The following is a 19,653-nucleotide window of genomic DNA, read 5'->3' as shown; positions in this document are numbered from 1 at the left end:
AAGCACAAAGGACCTAGTCCTGCCTTGGTCACCACTCTGCTTGATCTCAGACTCCAGGCTCCTCCTGTATGACCTGGGAGTTACCTAGAGCAGCAGTTCTCAAAGTGTGGACCAGATACCCTGGGGGCACTTCCTTCCTTTGAGGGAGCCCACAAAATCAAAATTATTTTTTAATGGTACTAAGGTATCAGTAGCTTTTTAAAATCTCATCTGCTCATAGGTGCACATAGAAAATTCTCATAGAATTTTCTAGAGGCTACACAACACGTGATATTACAACAGATTGAATGGAGAAGCAGCCGTCTTCCATGAAGCCAGACATTAAAGCGATTTGCAAAAATACAAAACTCTTCCACTAAATTTTTTTTTTCTGCCTTGGAAAATATCATTACTTTTTATTTTTAAAATGTTATTTATGTTAACATGTCATAGGTTTGTCACTTTATTTTTAATGAATGAATAAATAAACCCTTTAACAATTTCTCCATTTTAATTCCTAATGGGGGAACCATCAACAGATATAGCCAACAAAAATGGAAGTTCTTAGGGGTCTTTAAGAATTTTTAAGAATGGAAAGAAGTTGTGAGAGGAAAATGTTTGAGAACTGCTGCACAAGGGCATCTCTGAGAAGCCTTTTGACTCTAAATTCAATGATTCCAAGGTTGGCAGATTCCATGGTCGTGAACTCCAATGATGAGATGGATATGAATCTGTGAACCCGGCAAACCGGGAAGAACCCGTGTGGCAGCCCTTCCTTCTCTGTTTGAGCAGCTCTCACTTTGCTCCTCTCTGCTTCCTGACCTCCTTGCTAATAACCCACCCCCATCGCAACCCACACAGAGAAGATGAGAAAAGCCGTGGGCATCATGAAAGGCTTATGAAAGAATTTATTTCCTCCCCCACCCTCCCCAACCCCCCAGGTCTGATCAGGACATTCTTGGGCACCAGCCCCTCTGCTTATTAATATAATGACCATTTCATCCCAGCAGTCACCACCACACAGACCCTGTCCAGTACGATGGTGCCAAACAGGCAGCTGAGTCAGCAAGGCCCCAGATGAGTGCACCACAGAGAAAGATTCTAGTACCTTAGTCTTGTTCAGGCTGCACTCAGACTCATGACTGAGGACCCTAAGTTGTTTTCAGGGCTCTAAGGAATTTTTACAGTTGGTATTTGAGATTGGCATTATCCACAATTGGATGAACACCAGCCTAAATTCCATCCAGCAGGAAGCAGGAGTAGTTTTCCGTAAAAGGTGTGTTCATTTTGTAAGTAAGAAAAAGTAGGAACACCCAGAACCTAACCTCACCAGAACCATAACTAAGCCTCGGTGCTTACTTGGCGATTTTTTATTATGGCCAGTCACCCTCTATCACGACCGCTAAAGCTGGGGAGCTGGGCTTCCTCCCAGCTCTGTCTCTTTCCAAGTCCACGCTCTTCCCATTCCTGGCTATATCCCAGCTCTTCTGTTCCCAGTCTGTTTCCCCATCCATAAAATTTAATGCTCATTCCTACAATTTAAGGCTGAGGTGGAGACTGGAATCAAGGAGGCAAATGCTCTGGTCTCTGCTATTATTGTTATCTGCTGGTGAATCCCTGCCATGATCCAGGACCTCCCCCGGCCCAGCACCACTCTCTGTGTATGAGGGAGAGCGAAGTGAGTTTTAACCCTCCTTTCCTGTGAAGTTGAGCCCTTCACAGTTTTCAAAGCACTTCTCTCATTTGATCTCATTTTATCCTCACAACAACTCGGATGATTCTCACCAACCCTAATGAAGAAAGCAGAGAACAATATTTGCATTGTAATCATGTTGCCCAAAATGGGAGTCCTCCTTTGGGCGGAAAGTGTTCTCATCACTGCATTCAGTTCAGTTTTCTTTGTAAAACCAGACCACGGGTGCTTACTTTGAGTTGCTAAAATCCACTCCAAACCAAAGTGCAGACGTATATAGTAGCCGATTAAGATGGAAGTTATGATTCGCACCTGCCACATGCCCAAGGCTACAGATGGGAAAAAAGTAAGTAGTTGGACTATTCATGGGGTCTTACCATTTTCACCAGAGGTCTTGTCTTTTCCATTGGTTGCCCCAGCTCCTTGTCGCTAAAGGCATTAAAAAAAAAAGAAAGAAATTGTTATCAGACACTTTCAGGATGATTTTTGTCTCTCTTATTGTTTCAAATACCTCTTGCATTATATCAAGTTCTATGTCACTTTAGCTCAGATGGTTAAAGCATGATGCTCGTGAGACCAGGAAAAGATCAGCCCATGAAAGGAGGTACCAGAACGTCACAGACCACCACCCCACCGGACCAGATCCACCGCTCTATGCATGCAGCTCACTAGTCACAAGGAAACCAGAGAGGAGACGGTTGATGGAGCAGCACAGCATCAAAAATATGAGGGAAACAGCCAAGAGTTTGTGCCAGCTGCGAGAAGATCAGAGCTGTCCCTTTTGTCAACGATTACACTGCTATATTTTTGTTCCAATCACTATGTTCAATGCCTCGTCTTCAAATAAATTGGAATCAACTAAAAACTCTTATGTCAACAGAGTTTCTCCTATTGTTGGGTTATTTTTCTGTCCGTGTTTATGTTGATAACAGCTGTGTGTTTTCATTTTACCAGGTCGACCAAAAGTATGAATATATTATGGTTAGTCTTGAATCTTTGGGCATGATTCTCTGGATATGTGGTTTGGGGAGCTATGTGCACAGTACTGTATATGCAAACGTATAAGCATGTTTCCTTGAAGCTTGTCCAGCGACTGTCTTTAATTAAGATGATGTTCGGAATTGTTCTAGTCCTTAGAGAGAGAAATATCTCATTAATCCAATTTTCTGGTCATTATCAGAAAATATGATTCGAGTTGAAAAAAAATAAAGTGATTGTAAAGTCTCTAAGTTTCAGGTGAAGAAAATGAGGCCAGGCAAGGAGCCTGATTTGTCCAAGGTCATGTAGCTAATTGGATGGAAGTTATGACTGGAGACTGGACTTCCTTGCCAAGGTTAGTGTCTTTCAGGAATTGTCATCGTTATGTAACCATCTGATGGGATCGTGGGAAGAGAGGCAAGGCACTGACCAAGGAGAAAATCAATATAGATGACTTCCACCAGGGATAAGTGTGCCCTTAAAATTTATATTTGGGTCCAAGACTTCAGCCTAAAAACAATATTAAAAAAATAATAATCAGTTCCCAATATTGCTCAGTGTTGTCATGAGAAATTCCCAGGTCTTTGGCCAATGCTTGATTAACAGAAGCCGAATCATGTGGGAAAATCTTGCTTTCAAGTTCTGATTAGTGTAAATAAACAGGGTGAATGAATGATATAGACTTATGTGAACAAAATTAACCATCCCTGTGTATGCTTATTACCTGGTACATTTGATAACTCGAGAGAGAGGCAAAGCCAAGCCTCCCGTTTATTTCCAACCCCACCACACACATGCCGCACACGCGTGCGCGCACGCACACACACTCACACACACACACACGCCCCATCCCAGTCAATGAGAAGCACAAACTCCCACCCAGGTCACGGGGGTGCTCTGCCTCTTTCTGAGAAGAAAAACCACCACTCTCTGGCAGGAAGTGGAAGGAAAGGCTAGATAAGTGTGGGTTCTTTCTTCATATTTCACTTGAAAGTTCTCGAATTTTCAGAATCCAGACCTGCCCATGTTCCCACGGAGGAAGAAGGCTGCATCTGGCCAAACATCGACTGATCTTCAATAAACTCCATTTAGCTCCCCATGTCATAGCATCATTATCTAAAATCTCAACCTGTAATACACATCATCTTGATTTAAACCAAATTACACCTTTCTTAAATACAGTAGATTTGCAAGTAAAAATGCCACTTTCTTCTTGCCTGTGCTTATTCTGTCTCCTCTTTTTAAACACAAAGCTGGTAAGTTTGCTGCTCGATGGAAATCTGATCACCATTGTGAAGGATCAAACTAGAGGCACAGGAGCCATCCCTGGGGGCTGAACCGCTCCAGGGTTTAAACCCTCCATCCTTCCTCACATAATTCATAGACGACTCAGAAAACAAAGTGAATTCCACGGAATGAAAGGACAGGGTTTTAGAGTTGAATAAAGTCAAATTCAATGGCATAGAAGCACAAAATAGGTGCACACCCAGCCCCACTATCTTTAAATACCTTAAACACTGACATTTTTCAAATGTTGTGAATACTTCGTTCCATAAAAGATCACCTTTTAGAAACCTAAAGAAAACCAAAATGAAGTGTGCACAGGGGAGAAGAGGGGTTCATTTTTAAGGATTTCTAAGGTAGGGGTTTTGGGTCAGGTCTTATATGATGAAGGTAAAATGAAGCTGATAGATGTCATGAGGAGATGGCGTCTCAGATCAGAAAATGATCCTGACAAAAAAGAAGTAGTCTTTGAAAGCACCTCATTTCAGAACTCTTTGAGACCTGGCGACATTTTGAAGGCAAGGTTGAGAGCAGTGGTGGAACATCCAAGAGCCTTCCTGTTCCTGGGGTCTACAGCAGTCATCACACATGATTTTTTTTATCACCAGGTGAAGTGGCTGAAATTCCCTTGAATCTGTACCTGGAGAGGGTCTGAGTCAGGCTGGATTTTGAGGTGCCGAAGCCAAACATGCTCCAAGTGGTCCCGGGCATCAGTGAATTCTGACGGCATCCCTAACCAGGTAGATAGCGCCCCTGTCCTCATCAACATCACTCTACACATTGTATCCTCCGGCACAGAGGACGTGCTCAAGGTCACACAGCGGGGAGGTGGCAAAACCTGAGCTCCAACCCAGAGGCACTGGCTCCAGAGTTGCCCTGGGAGCCACTGAGCCTGCGCATCCCCCAATATCCTCCTGAGGCCCCACCCCAGCAGGTGGGGAGATTTCCGCGTGGAGGGAAGGAAGACAGCACCACAGAGACAAATAACGTAAGAGAAAATGCATCACCATTAAAACCCGCTCCTTCTATCTTGCGCCCATTTCACCATCAGGAAATGGTAGGTCCCCATCTAAGTACACAGCCCAAGAAGTTAACATGACATACAGCATTGGAGTCGCCTTCTTCTGCAGCACAAGCTGGAGGCCTGCATGATGTTGGGGAGTCTGCAGAGCGGTTGTGAGGGGATGCGAGGGAACAAGGCAGAACAACGGCCGGGAGAGGTCTTCTCTGGGTCCTCAGCCCTTAAACCCTCACCTGGCAACTCCCACGGGTCTCGGGAGGGAGGTTTCCTTCCTCGGTGATGTTAACTAACACAAGGATAGCATTTCAGACTTTAATAAACCCCAGTTAAAAGGAGCCTAAATGAAGAGTGAGTATATATACAGTAAGTCCCCTACGTATGAACAAGTTCTGTTCCCAGAGTGTGCTAGTAAGTCCAATTTGTTCGCAAGTCCAACAGAGTTAGTCTAGGTACCCAACGAATACAATTGGCTATATATTGCTGCTTTTACGCTTGCTTCTGGACATCCTGGGCTTGAAATAAAGATACTGTACTGCTGTACTCTATACAGTACTGTACAGTAAAGTACACAAAAGCACAACCACTTGTAGAGGATGCACGCACGTGACAATGTACGCCAGACACGTGAACTAACTTATGTGTTTGGACATGTGAATGCACGTTCGCATCTTTGAAAGTTCGCAACTAAGTTTCACGTGTAGGGGACTTACTGTAGTTCCTTCTGGTAGTCCAGCAGGTGCCAAGGATTTGTAAAAAGGCAGGATCGGTATTTAAAAGTATGATTTTTGAAGTGATTTTTCCTGACAGCCCCCTTGCACCAAGGGCTACAGGAAAATAACAAGGAATATGTCTTAGTTTGGTTTCCCAGAAAGCAGAGCCTGAGGCAAGAGCCATTTGTGCTACAACTCAGTTGGGGAGGGAGGTGCCAGTAATGAGGCGGGAGGAGGGGGAGCGGGGCCCAGACAGCGCACGCGAGGACCCGTCATCCCGCTGGCACCGCCGGGCGCACCCAGACCCCGAGCCTGCGCCCTCCTGCAATGCTGGAACTGCGTCCCGGGATCCGCCAGCTCCCGTCTCGCACTGACTCAAGACACGCGCCACAGAACTTAATTCCGGATGCGTCTAGTCTGGGTCGCGTCTCCAACCTGGCATCTGCTCAGGAACAAGGAGGACGCCCTGGGGAAGGAGGTGGGGACACACGGTGTGGGCAGGAGGTGACACGTTGTCACTTCAGACCTGCCTGAAGTCTGCGGAGCCCACGCCAGCCGGCCACCCACAGGGGCCTCAAGTGACACGAGAGATGTGTCTCACTCACATATCAGTTTGGCTGGGTGGCTCTTTTCCACCAAGTTGCAAAGTCACAGACGGTCCTTTCATATTAGATGCTTCACCAGTGGAATAGGCCACACCAATTTTCCGGCACGTAAGCGGCTTCAGATCTATTTCCTCCTATACTTTGAGCTCAGAGTGGACGTTACAGTGTGTCTGACCACTTTGGTGCTACACGTAGAGGCCGTGCACACATCAGGAATACTTTTCTCAACGATGCCGGCTTGAATAGGAAGCATGCTGGCGTCCTGCCCATCACGAACAGTCTCAAACACAAGCCTGCTGCGTGTCAATCACAAGCCTCCATGTGCTGTCACCTCTCAGCCCTCTACTCTTCCCCGTGAAATCGATCACAAAGCCTGAGTTCTTGGAGTAATCACCAGTGGGTTAGGAGAGAGAGGCATTCGCCTTGGGCACAGAATTTAAGAGGGCACCAAGAAACCCATTAATCAGGACAAACGCTGTCTGGGATCACTTATATATGCAATCTGGGATTGGGGGTCATAGGAGCAGAGAGCAGGATGGTGACTGTGAGGGGCTGGGTGGGGGTAACAGGAGACGCGGGTAAAAGGGTACAAACCGCGTTATGAGGAAGGTCTGAGTGGCCAGTGCATAACACGCTGACTGTCGTTGATAACACTCTGTGATAAAATTGAAATTTGCCAAGAGCGTGAAACTTAAGAGCTCTCACCAAAAAAAAAAAAAAAAAAAAGGTAAATATGTGAGGTGATGGATGTGGAAATTAACTCGATGGTGGGAATCCTTTCACAACATACATATATGTCAAATTATCCGGTTGTACACTTTCAGTATGTTACAATTTCATTTGTCCATTATACTTCAATAAAGCTGAAAAAAGGCAAATAATATCTTAATGCAATATTTTAGAAAGTCAAAAGTACTGCGAAAAGTCATAAACAAAATGGCAACATTCTACACAGAGACGGGTAGCTCGTACCACTGAAATTCTCTTTTATCTCAGGCTCCTGTGGGCGCTACCATGCACTGGCCACATGTTTCCCCAAAGCAAGTAACAGATTCAAGAAGTCAAGTCATTTCAAGGATTTAGAAAATTATTCTAATACGGCCATTGAAACTTTTCATCTGCCGCTTTCTCACGGGCCATGACTGTGGGTCATGAACCTGTGCTGTCATTTTGTGGGTTTTTATTATACGATTTCTAGAATACTGCCATGGAGGGTCTCATCTTTCACACTTTGCCATTGATACCCATAAAACTGGGTATGCCAATCATATGTTGTACAGAACACGGAATCACAAAAACCTGCTTCCTCATTAATGCAAACTCAGAGCCCTGGACAGATTATGTCTACTTGGGAAATCATTCAGCCAGTATATATTGTTTTCATCTTTAGGATAAAACACAAGTTCCCATGAAAAGATATTTATTTTTCATTCTAGAAGGTTGGAAAGAATGAAATATGAAATGAATTCCAGCAGGTGAAATTTGGGGCACAACGGACAATCCAAGAATATTTTCTGAATCTACACCTATTAAGTGGATATACCTGTCTTCACTCTAGAACTTGGCTTGATACTTAATTTGGTGCAATATGACTAGAGGATGACCAGTTCAAAAGGCCCCTTAGAGTTGGGGAACGAAGTGCCTTATGAAGCAGTAAGGGTCCTCGGTCATCCCCAGGGTCCCCAGGGTCCCCCCCAATCTCCACCCCTTCTTCCTCCATCTTCCCAAGCAACTCGCCCATTGTGCCACAAAATTCTGGAAAGAGCTCTCTCTATGCATGCATTTGCTTTGACAACCCTGGAGAAAAGACGACAACCCTCATGGAGCCAGGTCCACAGGGGACAAAGGACAGAGGGGCCCACAGAAGCCTTTGGCTCACAGAGGCATTTCTTCTCAGCCCCGTTATCCAGCCATCAGGGGAGGAAGTGAATGGTCTCCTCACAGTCCTGGGGTCAGCCTGTCACCGCTGCTGCATTAGGAAAAGTCCCCAGTTAGAGGACTCTGGTGTCTCCCAGGCTAAGAAATAAAAGATTCTTTTCAAAAGCAGATTATCAAAATTAGGTACATTCACCAATGCACAAAACCATGGGCAGCGAAGGTCACGGATTCAGTGTCAGACAGAGGCCTGGAAGCAACCCGGGGGGGTGACTCGCTCCTGGACTAACAATTTACTTTTCCTTCTATGAGGCAGGCACTGGGCCGGGCCCTGAGGGTCCCCAGGAGAAGGGCACATCCTCTGACTTTGCTTGGCTCACAGCCTAGAGGGACGGAGACTAAACCAACCATCTCATACGATGGGTAAGAGCTTGACCAAAGATGACCAAGATCAGGGGCACGGAGAAGGGTCCCCAACTCACACTGGGGTGGGTGAGGGCAAGGGGGGTTCCACATCTCAAGGGAGGCCCGTGAGTCCCAGCGACCCCACCAGCTGGGCACGGCTGGGGAAATCCCTTATCGAGTCTCTGTTCCCTCCTGAGAAGGAAAGATGCTAACCTCTGCCTCCTGCTGTCACATGTAGGGACCTGACACGCAGCAAGTGTGCTCTCCCTCTCTGTCCATCAGTGAAGGAGTTTTCCAGTAGAGGCACTATTTATTGGGCAATATCAAGTGGATGGCATCTCTGTATCAAGGGGAAGGAAAATACATGTTTCAAGGCATCTTTTAACCTTTTCCCCCCTGTCCCCAACATCTGGCCTCTGTTGGATTCTGTCTACCAAGGATTTGCAGAGATTTGGCGAAAGAGGGAAAGAAAAATCCATCCCATCCCCAGGGTGGCTTGGAAGCTCTTGTTTAGCAAGTGCTACTTCACACCGTCTATCCCCTGATGACGCATTTCCTCTGAAGTTATATTTCCGTGTGGCACTGTTTTCTTTTTGTGCTGTTGCATCCTGATATTCAGATTGCTAATGGGTTAGGGGATTCTGAAGCCACTGAAATGGCAGCATCGTGACAAGCAGAGCCTCAAGTGGGTCATAAATAAGAGGAAAAACACCGATCTGCATGTCTGGCGTAGAAGGGACACAGGGACCATGAAGGCTCAGATACTGCATATTCTTACCAGGGTCAATATCCTTCACAGGAGAGATGACAAGATGGAGAACCAGCCCCAAAGATCTCAGTTCGCCCTTCTGAGGTTTTTTTTGATCACTGTGTTTATAAAGAAACAAAAAGGCATGTTCCTAGGGTATTATATTAAGGCGTGTTTCTACGGTATTATATATAATGTTTTATTGACGAAAGATTGTGAGTGTCTTAGATGAAATATCAGATTTTAAATGGACAGAGATGGGAAATCACAGCGATCGTGCAGTGAAATAAGATAAACAGCTGCGTCAGCCAGCAGGTCGCCGATTGTGCTCAGAGCCACCACAGTCATTAAACCAGTGGCTTCTCAGTGACATCAAAGGCACACCGTGAAAGGCCCCTTCCAAATCAAAGGCCCTGAATCTGTCTGAAGAGCAGAGGGGTCTTTTCTGCTAACATTTTGTGATAAGGACAGAATCGATTTAATTTCTTGCCACTGGTATTTTAAAACCATCTATATTTCTCCTGGTAACATTCCAAAAACTGAGTATTCAAAAAATCCACTAATTTAATGCCTAAAGGTGTAGAAACCAATTTCAGAAGAGAACGTCAGCTGCAGGGGTTTCAAAGAAAGCCAAGAAGTTGGTTAAAAAGAGAATGACAGGATCTTGCATGACAAATGCGTTAACCTTTATTATTCCTCCTAATTCTGCCGCCCCCTGCTTGCACCTCTGAAAGACAAATAATTCCGCCTCTAACACTATATTCAGCTTCTAGCATTTTCATCCTGACCTTTATGGTAATAGAAGCAATTATCATGGCTATAGTGAGGCAGACCATTTATGAAAGATCCTTCATTTTTAGGGATTGGTGGTTTGCCTTATTGAAATTTGCTTTATACTCTATCTTATAGCTGTATATTTTAAATTAGTATTTTCTACCCTTAAAAACCTTCTCTGTGCCCATCTTCTTTTCCAATAACACTGTTTTCTATTTATAAAAGTGGGAGATGGTCACGATGAAAATCTTGGAAAATAAACACACAAGGAGGAAAGCAAAAAACTACTTATAATCCAACTATTCAGAGTTAATCTAGGTAATCTTCCATGAAATATTCCAGAGTATTTGCTTCCCATTTTTTTCTGTGTGGACATACATAAATATAGCATCCGTTTTATAAAAATGGCATATGCCACCCATACAATTTCACAACAGGTAAAGGTTGCAATTTAAAGAATAGTTGCTGTGTAACGGCTTCTGTATGGGATGCTCTAATTTTATAGATGCGATGATAAGTCCTATGAGTTCATCGTGGGATGAGTTCATGTCCTATTAAATTCACTTACAGTAAATACCTCTAAATTTTCAAATCCAAGTATCTCAAATATGCCAATAAAATCACTTTGCTTCATTTATTCAACTTAGCTCAACAAAGAGTCACGATGACACATGCGTTGCTGTCAATTATCCTTGAAAATGAAAGGCATGGAAGGTTCCAAATGGTCTTTGAAATTGGGTGGAAGGCACCACCACATTTGCAGTGTTATTTGTTGAATTGTGTGTCCCCAGAATTGGAGCCCTAATCCCCAGGACCTCAGAAAGTGGCCTGATTGGGAGATCGGGTCCTTACAGAGGTGATCGAGTTAAAGTGAGGTCATTAGGACAGGCCTTAATCCAATAGGCTGGTGTCTTTATAAAAAGGGGAAATTTGGACACAGACACGCATAAAAGGAGGACAATATGAAGAGACAAAGGGAGAAGATGCCAAGGACGGAAGCCAAGGACGGAAACCCAGAGCAGATTCTCCTTCACAGCCCTCAGCAAAATCCAGCCCTCCTGACACCTTGACCTCGGACTCGTGGCCTCCAGGTCCAAGAGAGAATATACTTCTATGGTTTAAGGCAGCTCGTCTGTGGGGTTTGTTACGGCAGTCCTGGCAAACGAATAATGCAAATAAGCATCACGTCAAAGGGCAGAGTCCTCCACTTGGGCTGAACACTAGATGCACATAGAAGAAAGCTCTGCACTGGCCTTGCCCCGCGTGCCCTGGACCCTGGTCCCAGAGCGCACAGGGGCTCCCTCCTTCTGTATCACTTTGGGTGCCTGCTCTCCATGGGTGTGCCATTCTGTGGGAGGGGGCTGAATTCTCTCCTGAACCCCAAAGTGCACGGAGGCAGGATGCTGTCTCGGGCTAGAAAGAAGGTAAGTGTTTTCTTTAAACCACAGGACATGACTCAGAACCAGCCCAGAGCCAGGGCTTTCCCAGCTGCATCACGGACGTCCTTGTCTGCAGCCACATGGGTGCAGAGAGTGATGCAGGGCAGAGAGTGATGCAGGGCAGAGCGGCGGCAGAGGGGCCCTGCTGGCTGGAAGCTCCTCGCTGGTTTCTGCGTGGTCACAGAAGCCTGGCCAGAGCCAGGCCCCGTGAGCGGGATCAGGTAGTGATGCTGAACGTCAGTTTAAGGGCCAGGACAGACACCCACATGGAGACTGTGCTGAGGTTGCTGTGCAGAAGCTGAGCACCTCCTACTTTACAGCGTAGCCTGTCTGCTCTGTGAGACCCTGGAGTGACTGACGAGGACCCGGATTGTCACCCCTCCCTGGTCATTTTTTTTTACATTCCTAATACATGAGCTCTCAACTGTAAAGCACCATTTGGAAATTGTTGCAATATACGATTTAAATTATTTTCAACTATGTGATCATGCTATTCTCTAGACACTGTAAACACCTTGCATAACCAGTTGGGTTTACTTTTATTTAAGGTGTGATGCTGAAGAACCTGGGTTCTGGGGCTAAGAGTAGAGCCAGGGGACTGACTCCAAAGGGACACGAGAGAACTTCTGGGAGTCTGACAGTCTATATAGTCTGATAGTCTATATCTCAAGTGTAAGACTGTAAACATGTCAAAACTCATCCACTGTGCAGGTTTAAAAAGGGTAATTTTACTATATATAAAATATACCTTAATAAACCTGACTTTAAAAAAAAAGAAAAGAAAGAAAGAGCCCTGGAGTCAGGCTGTCCAGGCTCTCCAGCCCTGTCACTCAGCAGCTGTGTGACCCTGCTCACAACACTTAACTTCGCTGAGCCTCAGTTTCTGCTTCTATAAAATGGGCATAACAATACACCGACCTCATCAGGTTGTGAGAATTCAATGAGATAAAAATAGTCACATTGCCTGGATGTGGTCCCTAGAAAAAAGTCAGACTGCAAAGTAATGGTAAAAGAGGCTTGGAAAGACAAATGCGTCCTTCTTTTCCATCGTATTCAACTTGCAATAAATTAAGGTAACGGAGGCACATGGGGCTCAGCAGTTTGAGGAAAGAGGAAACCCAGCTCTGAAATGTGGCTGAAGGACCCTGAACAAGTGATTTCACTCAGCTTCTTCTTCACCTGCTCAGTTTCTTCTTCGTGGAGAATTAAAATAAATACGACTAAATTAAGCATGTATTTCACGTGGCTATGATAAGAATCCAAAGACAGAATATTGGTCTGCATGTTCATTTTTTTTCATAAACTCTGTAGCCTCTGCCTGTTGTTGTTACTTTCAGTTGAAATTTCCTGGGCCTCTGCTTCTGCTGTGGATGCATTTGTGTGTTTGGTATAAATCACTGATTTATTTTCTTTCTAGAAAGAGAAGATGCAGGAGGAGGGTAGACGATGACCAGAGAAGGAAGGTGGAAGGAAGCTGGAAGGACCCAGTGACCCCCTTACATCGTGTGTGCCTCTCGCCCAATCGGCAGACTCTCCCCAAGCCTGAGCTTGAATAAAAGGACGTGTGGGTCAATATACAGCCACAGTCAACTCAACCTGCCTGGGCCATCTTTGGAAGCCCCAAGGATCTATAAGATGCTGGAACAGGGCTCCAGGACCCTGCAGACAGCTCTCTCTCCATAATTCCCTCTGTCTGGGTGTCCCAATTTATTTTCACACGTTTAACTACCTTCATAAACTCTTGCCTGGACACTCCTCCTAAGAGAGCCAAAGCTCGGTCCCTGTACGTTGACTTCTCGTGACGCAGTGCAGATGTTGACTCAGCCCCACTTGCTACTCCGTGGGCTTCTCCAGGAGGGGGCTGTTCCAGGCTTCAGAAGCTAGAGTCTTTCTTTTTTGGTAATAAAGAAGCAGCCAGGGTTTTTTTTCCCACTCAAGTAAAACAAAAATAGCTTCAGAACAGGGTAGAAGTCTGAGGTTTTATACTCTTGGAAGAGGGGGGAAGGCTTTGTCCTAAATCAGCTGTCACAGCTCAAGAAGAGACTTGAGAGAAATTAGAAGACAGGAGAAAAGCTATACTATATATAAAATAGATAAACAACAAGGACCTTCCGTCGAGCACAGGGAACTCTATATTTTGTAATAACCTATAAGGGAAAAGAATCTGAAAAAGAATATATATATTATATATATGTCTGTAGAAATGACTCACTTTGCTGTACACCTGAAACTAACACAACACTATAAATCAACTATGCTTCAAAAATAAATAAATAAAATGAAAAACAGAAAAAAGCTACACGGGCCATCGAATCAGCTGCCCTCTGGGGAGGTGAAAATTCTAGCACTCTCTCCACTTAAAACAAAACATACACAGGTCCCACACACCCAGAAGCACCGACCAGCTCAGTCTAATGTCTCTGCCTTCTTCACAAGCAATATTGCTCCAAATTTTATTTTCAAATCCCTCTGAAATCCAGAACAACTTAATTTGCTGGAAAACGAACCCAGCTGTAATTTAGTTGAAGGTTTCCTTCCAGGGACGGGGGCTGTTAAAAATGAAGGAAGCTCACGCCATCAACCTGTCTCATACCCGCCCACCTGGTTCTTACTATGGTTAGAGCTTTGCACTTCCCAACCCCAAAAATGTTCCCTTAATTGGACAAGCCTAACACACCTGCCCTCTGTGTCCCCTGACATCACACACACAAGGAGAAAAGGGTGAGGGCGGAAGGCTTAAGTGCAGGAAAAGTCTCAGGACGAAACGGACCCCTCAGAGTCAGCAACCTCACTCAGTAAAGATGCTTGGAATCCGACTTGGGGGAATTTTTCACACTAAGGTTATAGCTTAGCATTTATATGGTCTTTAAAAAATATATGCTTTCCAAGTGTTTTTGAATCAGTTTTATGGCTCCAACCTCATGACAGTCCCGCGGGGTCAGACAGCACCATCGATTCCTTGTTCAAGCATGTCCCTGGGTGGGCTTCCTCCAAGCTGGCATGAAAGCTCCATCTGATTGGTGGCTAAGACCCTCAAGCCACCTTGCTTCCATGGTCAGGCGTGGCCATTCCGGAAGCCTCCACTTGGAGAGGGGAAAACCATATATAAAAGGCTCCAGGCATGGCAAAGGGATAATGGAATTAGGTTTCATCACTCTGTCTCTCTCTTTTGTTTTTTTGGGGTTTTTTTTTAACATTTTTATTGGAGTATAATTGCTTTACAATGGTGTGTTAGTTTCTGCTTTGTAACAAAGTGAATCAGCTATACATATATGTATATCCCCATATCTCTTCCCTCTTGTGTCTCCTCCCACCCTCCCTATCCCACCCCTCTAGGTGGTCACAAAGCACCAAGCTGATCTCCCTGTGCTATGCGGCTGCTTCCCACTAGCTAGCTATTTTACGTTTGGTAGTGTATATCTGTCCATGCCACTCTCTCACTTCGTCCCAGCTTACCCTTCCCCCTCCCCATGTCCTCAAGTCCACTCTCTACGTCTGCATCTTTATTTCTGTCCTGCGCCTAGGTTGTTCAGAACAATTTTTTTTTTTTTTTTAGATTCCATATATATGTGTTAGCATACGGTATTTGTTTTTCTCTTTCTGACTTACTTCACTCTGTATGACAGACTCTAGGTCCATCCACCTTACTACAAGTAACTCAATTTCGTTTCTTTTTATGGCTGAGTAATATTCCATTGTACATATGTACCACATCTTCTTTATCCATTCATCTGTTGATGGACACTTAGGTTGCTTCCATGTCCTGGCTATTGTAAATAGAGCTGCAATGAACGTTGTGGTACATGACTCTTTTTGAATTATGGTTTTCTCAGGGTATATGCCCAGTAGTGGGACTGCTGTGTCATATGGTAGTTCTATTTTTAGTTTTGTTTTTTTCACTAAAAAGCAATCGGCAGCCCCCATTTCCACACCTCCCTGCCCCCACCTCACTGGGGCTGGCCCTGTGACACTTGCAGTCCCCTACAGGGTCCCTCGCTTAAAGGGCCCACACTTGGCGTCACGTTCTTGAAATTCTTTATCATGTTCAACATGGAGCACTACATTTCTATTTTTCACTGTCCCCCCAGATCGTGTCACTGGTCTTCTCCCCACCACCCAATGGCAGGCTCACTTAGACTGCCCAGCTCTGAGCTCCTGTCACCTGGAAAGAGGTTTATGGCGGAGGTAGACTGAAGCAAAAGATGACAGAGCTGTGGCTTGTTTTCAAGTGGCCTCATTTCTGATGGGAATCTGCTCTACACTTCAGCCTCTGTCCTGCTTCCTTGTTGTAATACTGAAGGGACACAGGAGCAGAGCAAGGTCCCCTGAGGGCCCTGCTTGTAACCCTACAGTTATATTACACGGCATATATATTTGTGTCAGGTGAGAATTCCAAATCCTCATCCAAAATTCAGCTGTGCAGGAGCTCTTGCGTGTATTTCAGTCAAATCTGGCTCTCAGCAAGAACTCAGCATAAAAAGGATGACATGGAAATTCACAAAATAGTGCCCCCCAAACGAACTGAATCTGCTTTGAAGTTGGGAAAGATGAAATCTAGATGAAAAAATAACAGTGAACTTGCAAGAGGTATTTGGTGGAAGTACAAATTGACAAATTGGTACATCTATTTTAAGAAGATATCAAGAGGAAGTAAAATAGCCCACATTTCGGAGGTATAGAACATTGCCAGAAATAATATTTGCGATGTGGCACTGTATTATCTCGGTATTTTGACAGGACTTATGCATATGTGAGAACTGAGCTATAAATACAGGGATGAGCCCACGCCCTGAACGAACTCCAATGACAAGAAAATAACAATAATGCTTAAGAAGCCACCCGGGGCTCTGAGATACAAAGCGTGCAATGATATTCTGCCATGGACAAATGTTAATACCCTCACAGAAGATAGATTACAGGCATATCTAAATTCACTTAGGCATTTCTCACAATTAGAATATGGAACTTTTAAAATAACACTATATGCACAATTCCAAAAATCTTATTGACTGTCCTCATGTAATCTGCTTCCAAAGTGCTGAACAGATTTATTTTCACTTAACACTTTTAAAGAAAGATATGACAAGTCAGTAGAACCCAACTATTCATTAATAAGGATGAAAAAAATGTCCAGCATGTTTAAAGCAATTTACATCACTAAGCAGGAGTTAGAAATCAACTACAGTCAGCCCTCTGTATCCGACAGCTCTGAATCTGAGATTCAACCAACCGCAGATTTAAAATATTTTTTAAAAATTCCAGGAAGTTCCAAAAAGCAAAACTTGAATTTGCTGCATGATAGCAACTATTTACTTAGCACTTACATTGTATTTACAACTATTGACATAATTTACATTGTATTAGGCATTATAAGTAATCTGGAGATGATTTAAAGTATACGGGAGGATGTGTGTAGGTTATATGCAAATATTATGCCATTTTATATAAGGGACTTGAGCATCTTTGGATTGGTATCCATCCGTGGGCAGGGTGGTCCTGGAACCAACCAATCCCCCTAGGATACCAAGGGATAACTGACTAGTATCCTAATAGATGTGTATCCATTCATTGGACCTGAAGATTGCTAAATTTGCATGAGGGTCTAACATACATGACTTTTAAGATTAACCATTATTTATAGTGGTTATTCTTCAACCACAATGTACTGAGCCCCTACTTTTGTAAGCATTGACTCTTTGGGAAGGTTTTGCTGGTCACATCCTTCTTCCCCTTCCCAGGTCTGCACGATGATGTTAACCAATGCTTCCCTGGCGCTTGGTCTATACAGTGAGTAGCCCCGTACCCTGTATGGACCCTGTCATCCAGTTAATTTTATGTGAACTCTGTCTCCCCCAGTAGCCTATAAGTTCTTTGAGGGGTGGGGCCCGTTCACCCAGCACAATGTCCAACATATAATGGATTCTCCATCAATGTGGGTTGAAAGGTATGTGCTGGGGAGATGGAAGGGTGTAGAAGACACAGTCTCTGTCTTTTAAAGGTTCATAATCTAGAAGGCACACAGAAATTTGAGAGAGTAAGTAATTACCAATTACAGGCATATCTCGTTTTATTGCACTTTGCAAATATTGCATTTTTTACAAATTGAAGGTTTGTGGCAACGGTGTGTCAAGCAAGTCTATCGGCGCCATTTTTCCAAAAGCATTTACTCACTTTGTGTCTCTGTGTCACATTTTGGCAATTCTCACAATGTTTCAAATTTTTCATTATTATATTTGTTATGGTGATCTGTGATCAGTCATCTTTGATGTGACTGTGCAAAATGAGTATGCCTCGCTGAAGGCTCAGATGATAGCATCTTTTCAGCAATACAGCATTTTTAATTAAGGTAGGTACTTTTTCTTAGACATAATGCTATTGCACACTTAATAATAGACTACAGTGCAGTGTAAATGTAAATTTTATATGCACTGGGAAACAAAAACATTTGTGTGAGTCCCTTTGTTGAGATATTCACTTTATTTCAGTTCCAGTGGTCTGTAACTGAACCCAAAATATATCCAAGGTCTGCCTGTACATGCAATGGTTTTGACCATAGAAAAGGACTCTGTTCACTGAGCAAACATTTTCTAAGAGTTTGATTTTGGGGGTTTAGAGTGGTCTTGCACATTCAAACAGAGCCAAGGAGGGTAAGGCAAGGAATGAAGGTCACTGGTGTAAACTCAAAGTCAAGGAAACTCTGCTGGACGATGCAGAAGAAAACTTTGTGAGCAGATATCTTTAAGAGATATTGTACAAGAGTAGCAATACTGACATTTACCAACTTCATGTGTGATTGGGGTGGGAGGGTGAGGGGGGTCGGCTTGGATACTTGAATCTCTAGAAACAAAGTGGAAGCCCTGGTGAAAGAAAGAATAACTTTGTCAAGATTTCTGTGGTTGTTCTTTTTTCACTCTGAAAAAAATAATCCAGGACAATATTAGTTTTAGTATGTTTCATGTCCAAGTCCTAAATGGAATTGGGACAGGTATAAAAGAAATTGGGCTGTATCCAGGATATGTCAGAAAATGAGAAATTTAATAGGATAGGAAATGTGTAAGTGAAACCTAGCCTGACTTTTCCTCAAGAATCTCTGTGATTTTGAACAGGATTAGCCTTGGGGCACTCAGTTCCCTATTTTAAATGACTACTTGGAATGAAATGACAATAGGGCATCCTTTAATTCTAAGCAGGACGGTAGAAACAACCTTCTTTCTCTGGCTCAATGGTCTTTAAGCAGGCCAGCTGCGCCCCAGGAAGGGGCAGGGCCACCATGTTCAGCTGCACAGGTTGTGCACTGCACAATTCCAGAAGGCACCACTGACACAGACTCAAGTATGGATGGCACCTCAGGGATTGTAAGGTGCTCAACTCTTACAACTATGCATGGTGCAGAGAATTTTAGAATGTCTATTTATATCAGTTTAGGATCTAAGATCAGTAAGAAAGAAATTAGATTTTACCAGTAGCTATTATCTGGATTGATATCGACATCATCATTTGGTGGGTGGGAAACAGTGGAAATCCCACGACTGAGGATTGTCCAGAACACCCTCCCTCTTTTTCCCCCCTTTTTTTTTTAATTGAAGTTTAGTGATTTACAATGTTGTGTTAGTTTCAGGTGTGCAGCAAAATGATTCAGTTTTATATATACATATTATATATAATATATATATACTATTTCAGATTCTTTTCCATTATAGGTTTTTACAAGATACTGAATATAGCTCCTTGTGCTATACAGATGGACCTTGTTGCTTATCTCTTTTATATATAGTGGTATGTATCCATTAATCCTCCTCCCACCACTTTCCCCTTTGGTAACCATGAGTTTGTTTTCTATGACTCCCTCACTCTTGAGTTGCTCTTGGAATATCACCACATGCTGTACTGCAGTTCCTTGTGCTCCAGTAAGAGGATTTATATTTATACACCTACCTTTAACCAACCTAATCCCACCACAGTAGGTAAGTGGCTTTAAAAAATTCCTGCATAGTGACATGCTACAACATGGATGAAACTTGAGGACCTGATGCTAAGTAATACAAGCCCGTTACAAAAAAAAGACAAATATTGTATAATTCCACTTATATGAGGTGCTTAAAGTAGTCAAATTCATAGAGACAGAAAGCAGAAAGGTGGTTA

The 19,653-nt window shown here is 43.7% G+C and overlaps 2 protein-coding genes across 2 annotated transcripts in view; both read right to left on the bottom strand.

Moving 5' to 3' along the window:
- Positions 1–19,653, bottom strand: part of IGSF5 (immunoglobulin superfamily member 5) — a 189,666-nt gene that overhangs the window by 58,277 nt on the left and 111,736 nt on the right. The gene's annotated exons all lie outside the window — the stretch shown is intronic.
- The window catches only part of PCP4 (Purkinje cell protein 4), a 57,051-nt gene that overhangs the window by 27,720 nt on the left and 9,678 nt on the right, over positions 1–19,653 (bottom strand). Inside the window, exon 2 of the mRNA XM_082458911.1 lies at positions 2,050–2,101. Within this exon, the coding sequence (XP_082315037.1) occupies positions 2,050–2,101 (52 nt within the window). The remainder of the gene's footprint in view (positions 1–2,049; positions 2,102–19,653) is intronic.

This window comes from Balaenoptera physalus (genome assembly GCF_965194825.1).
Source record: "Balaenoptera physalus genome assembly, chromosome: 4".
NCBI lineage: Eukaryota > Metazoa > Chordata > Mammalia > Artiodactyla > Balaenopteridae > Balaenoptera > Balaenoptera physalus.
The sequence above is the reverse complement of the archived record's forward strand: the minus strand, read 5'-3'. Positions and strand labels throughout refer to the sequence as shown.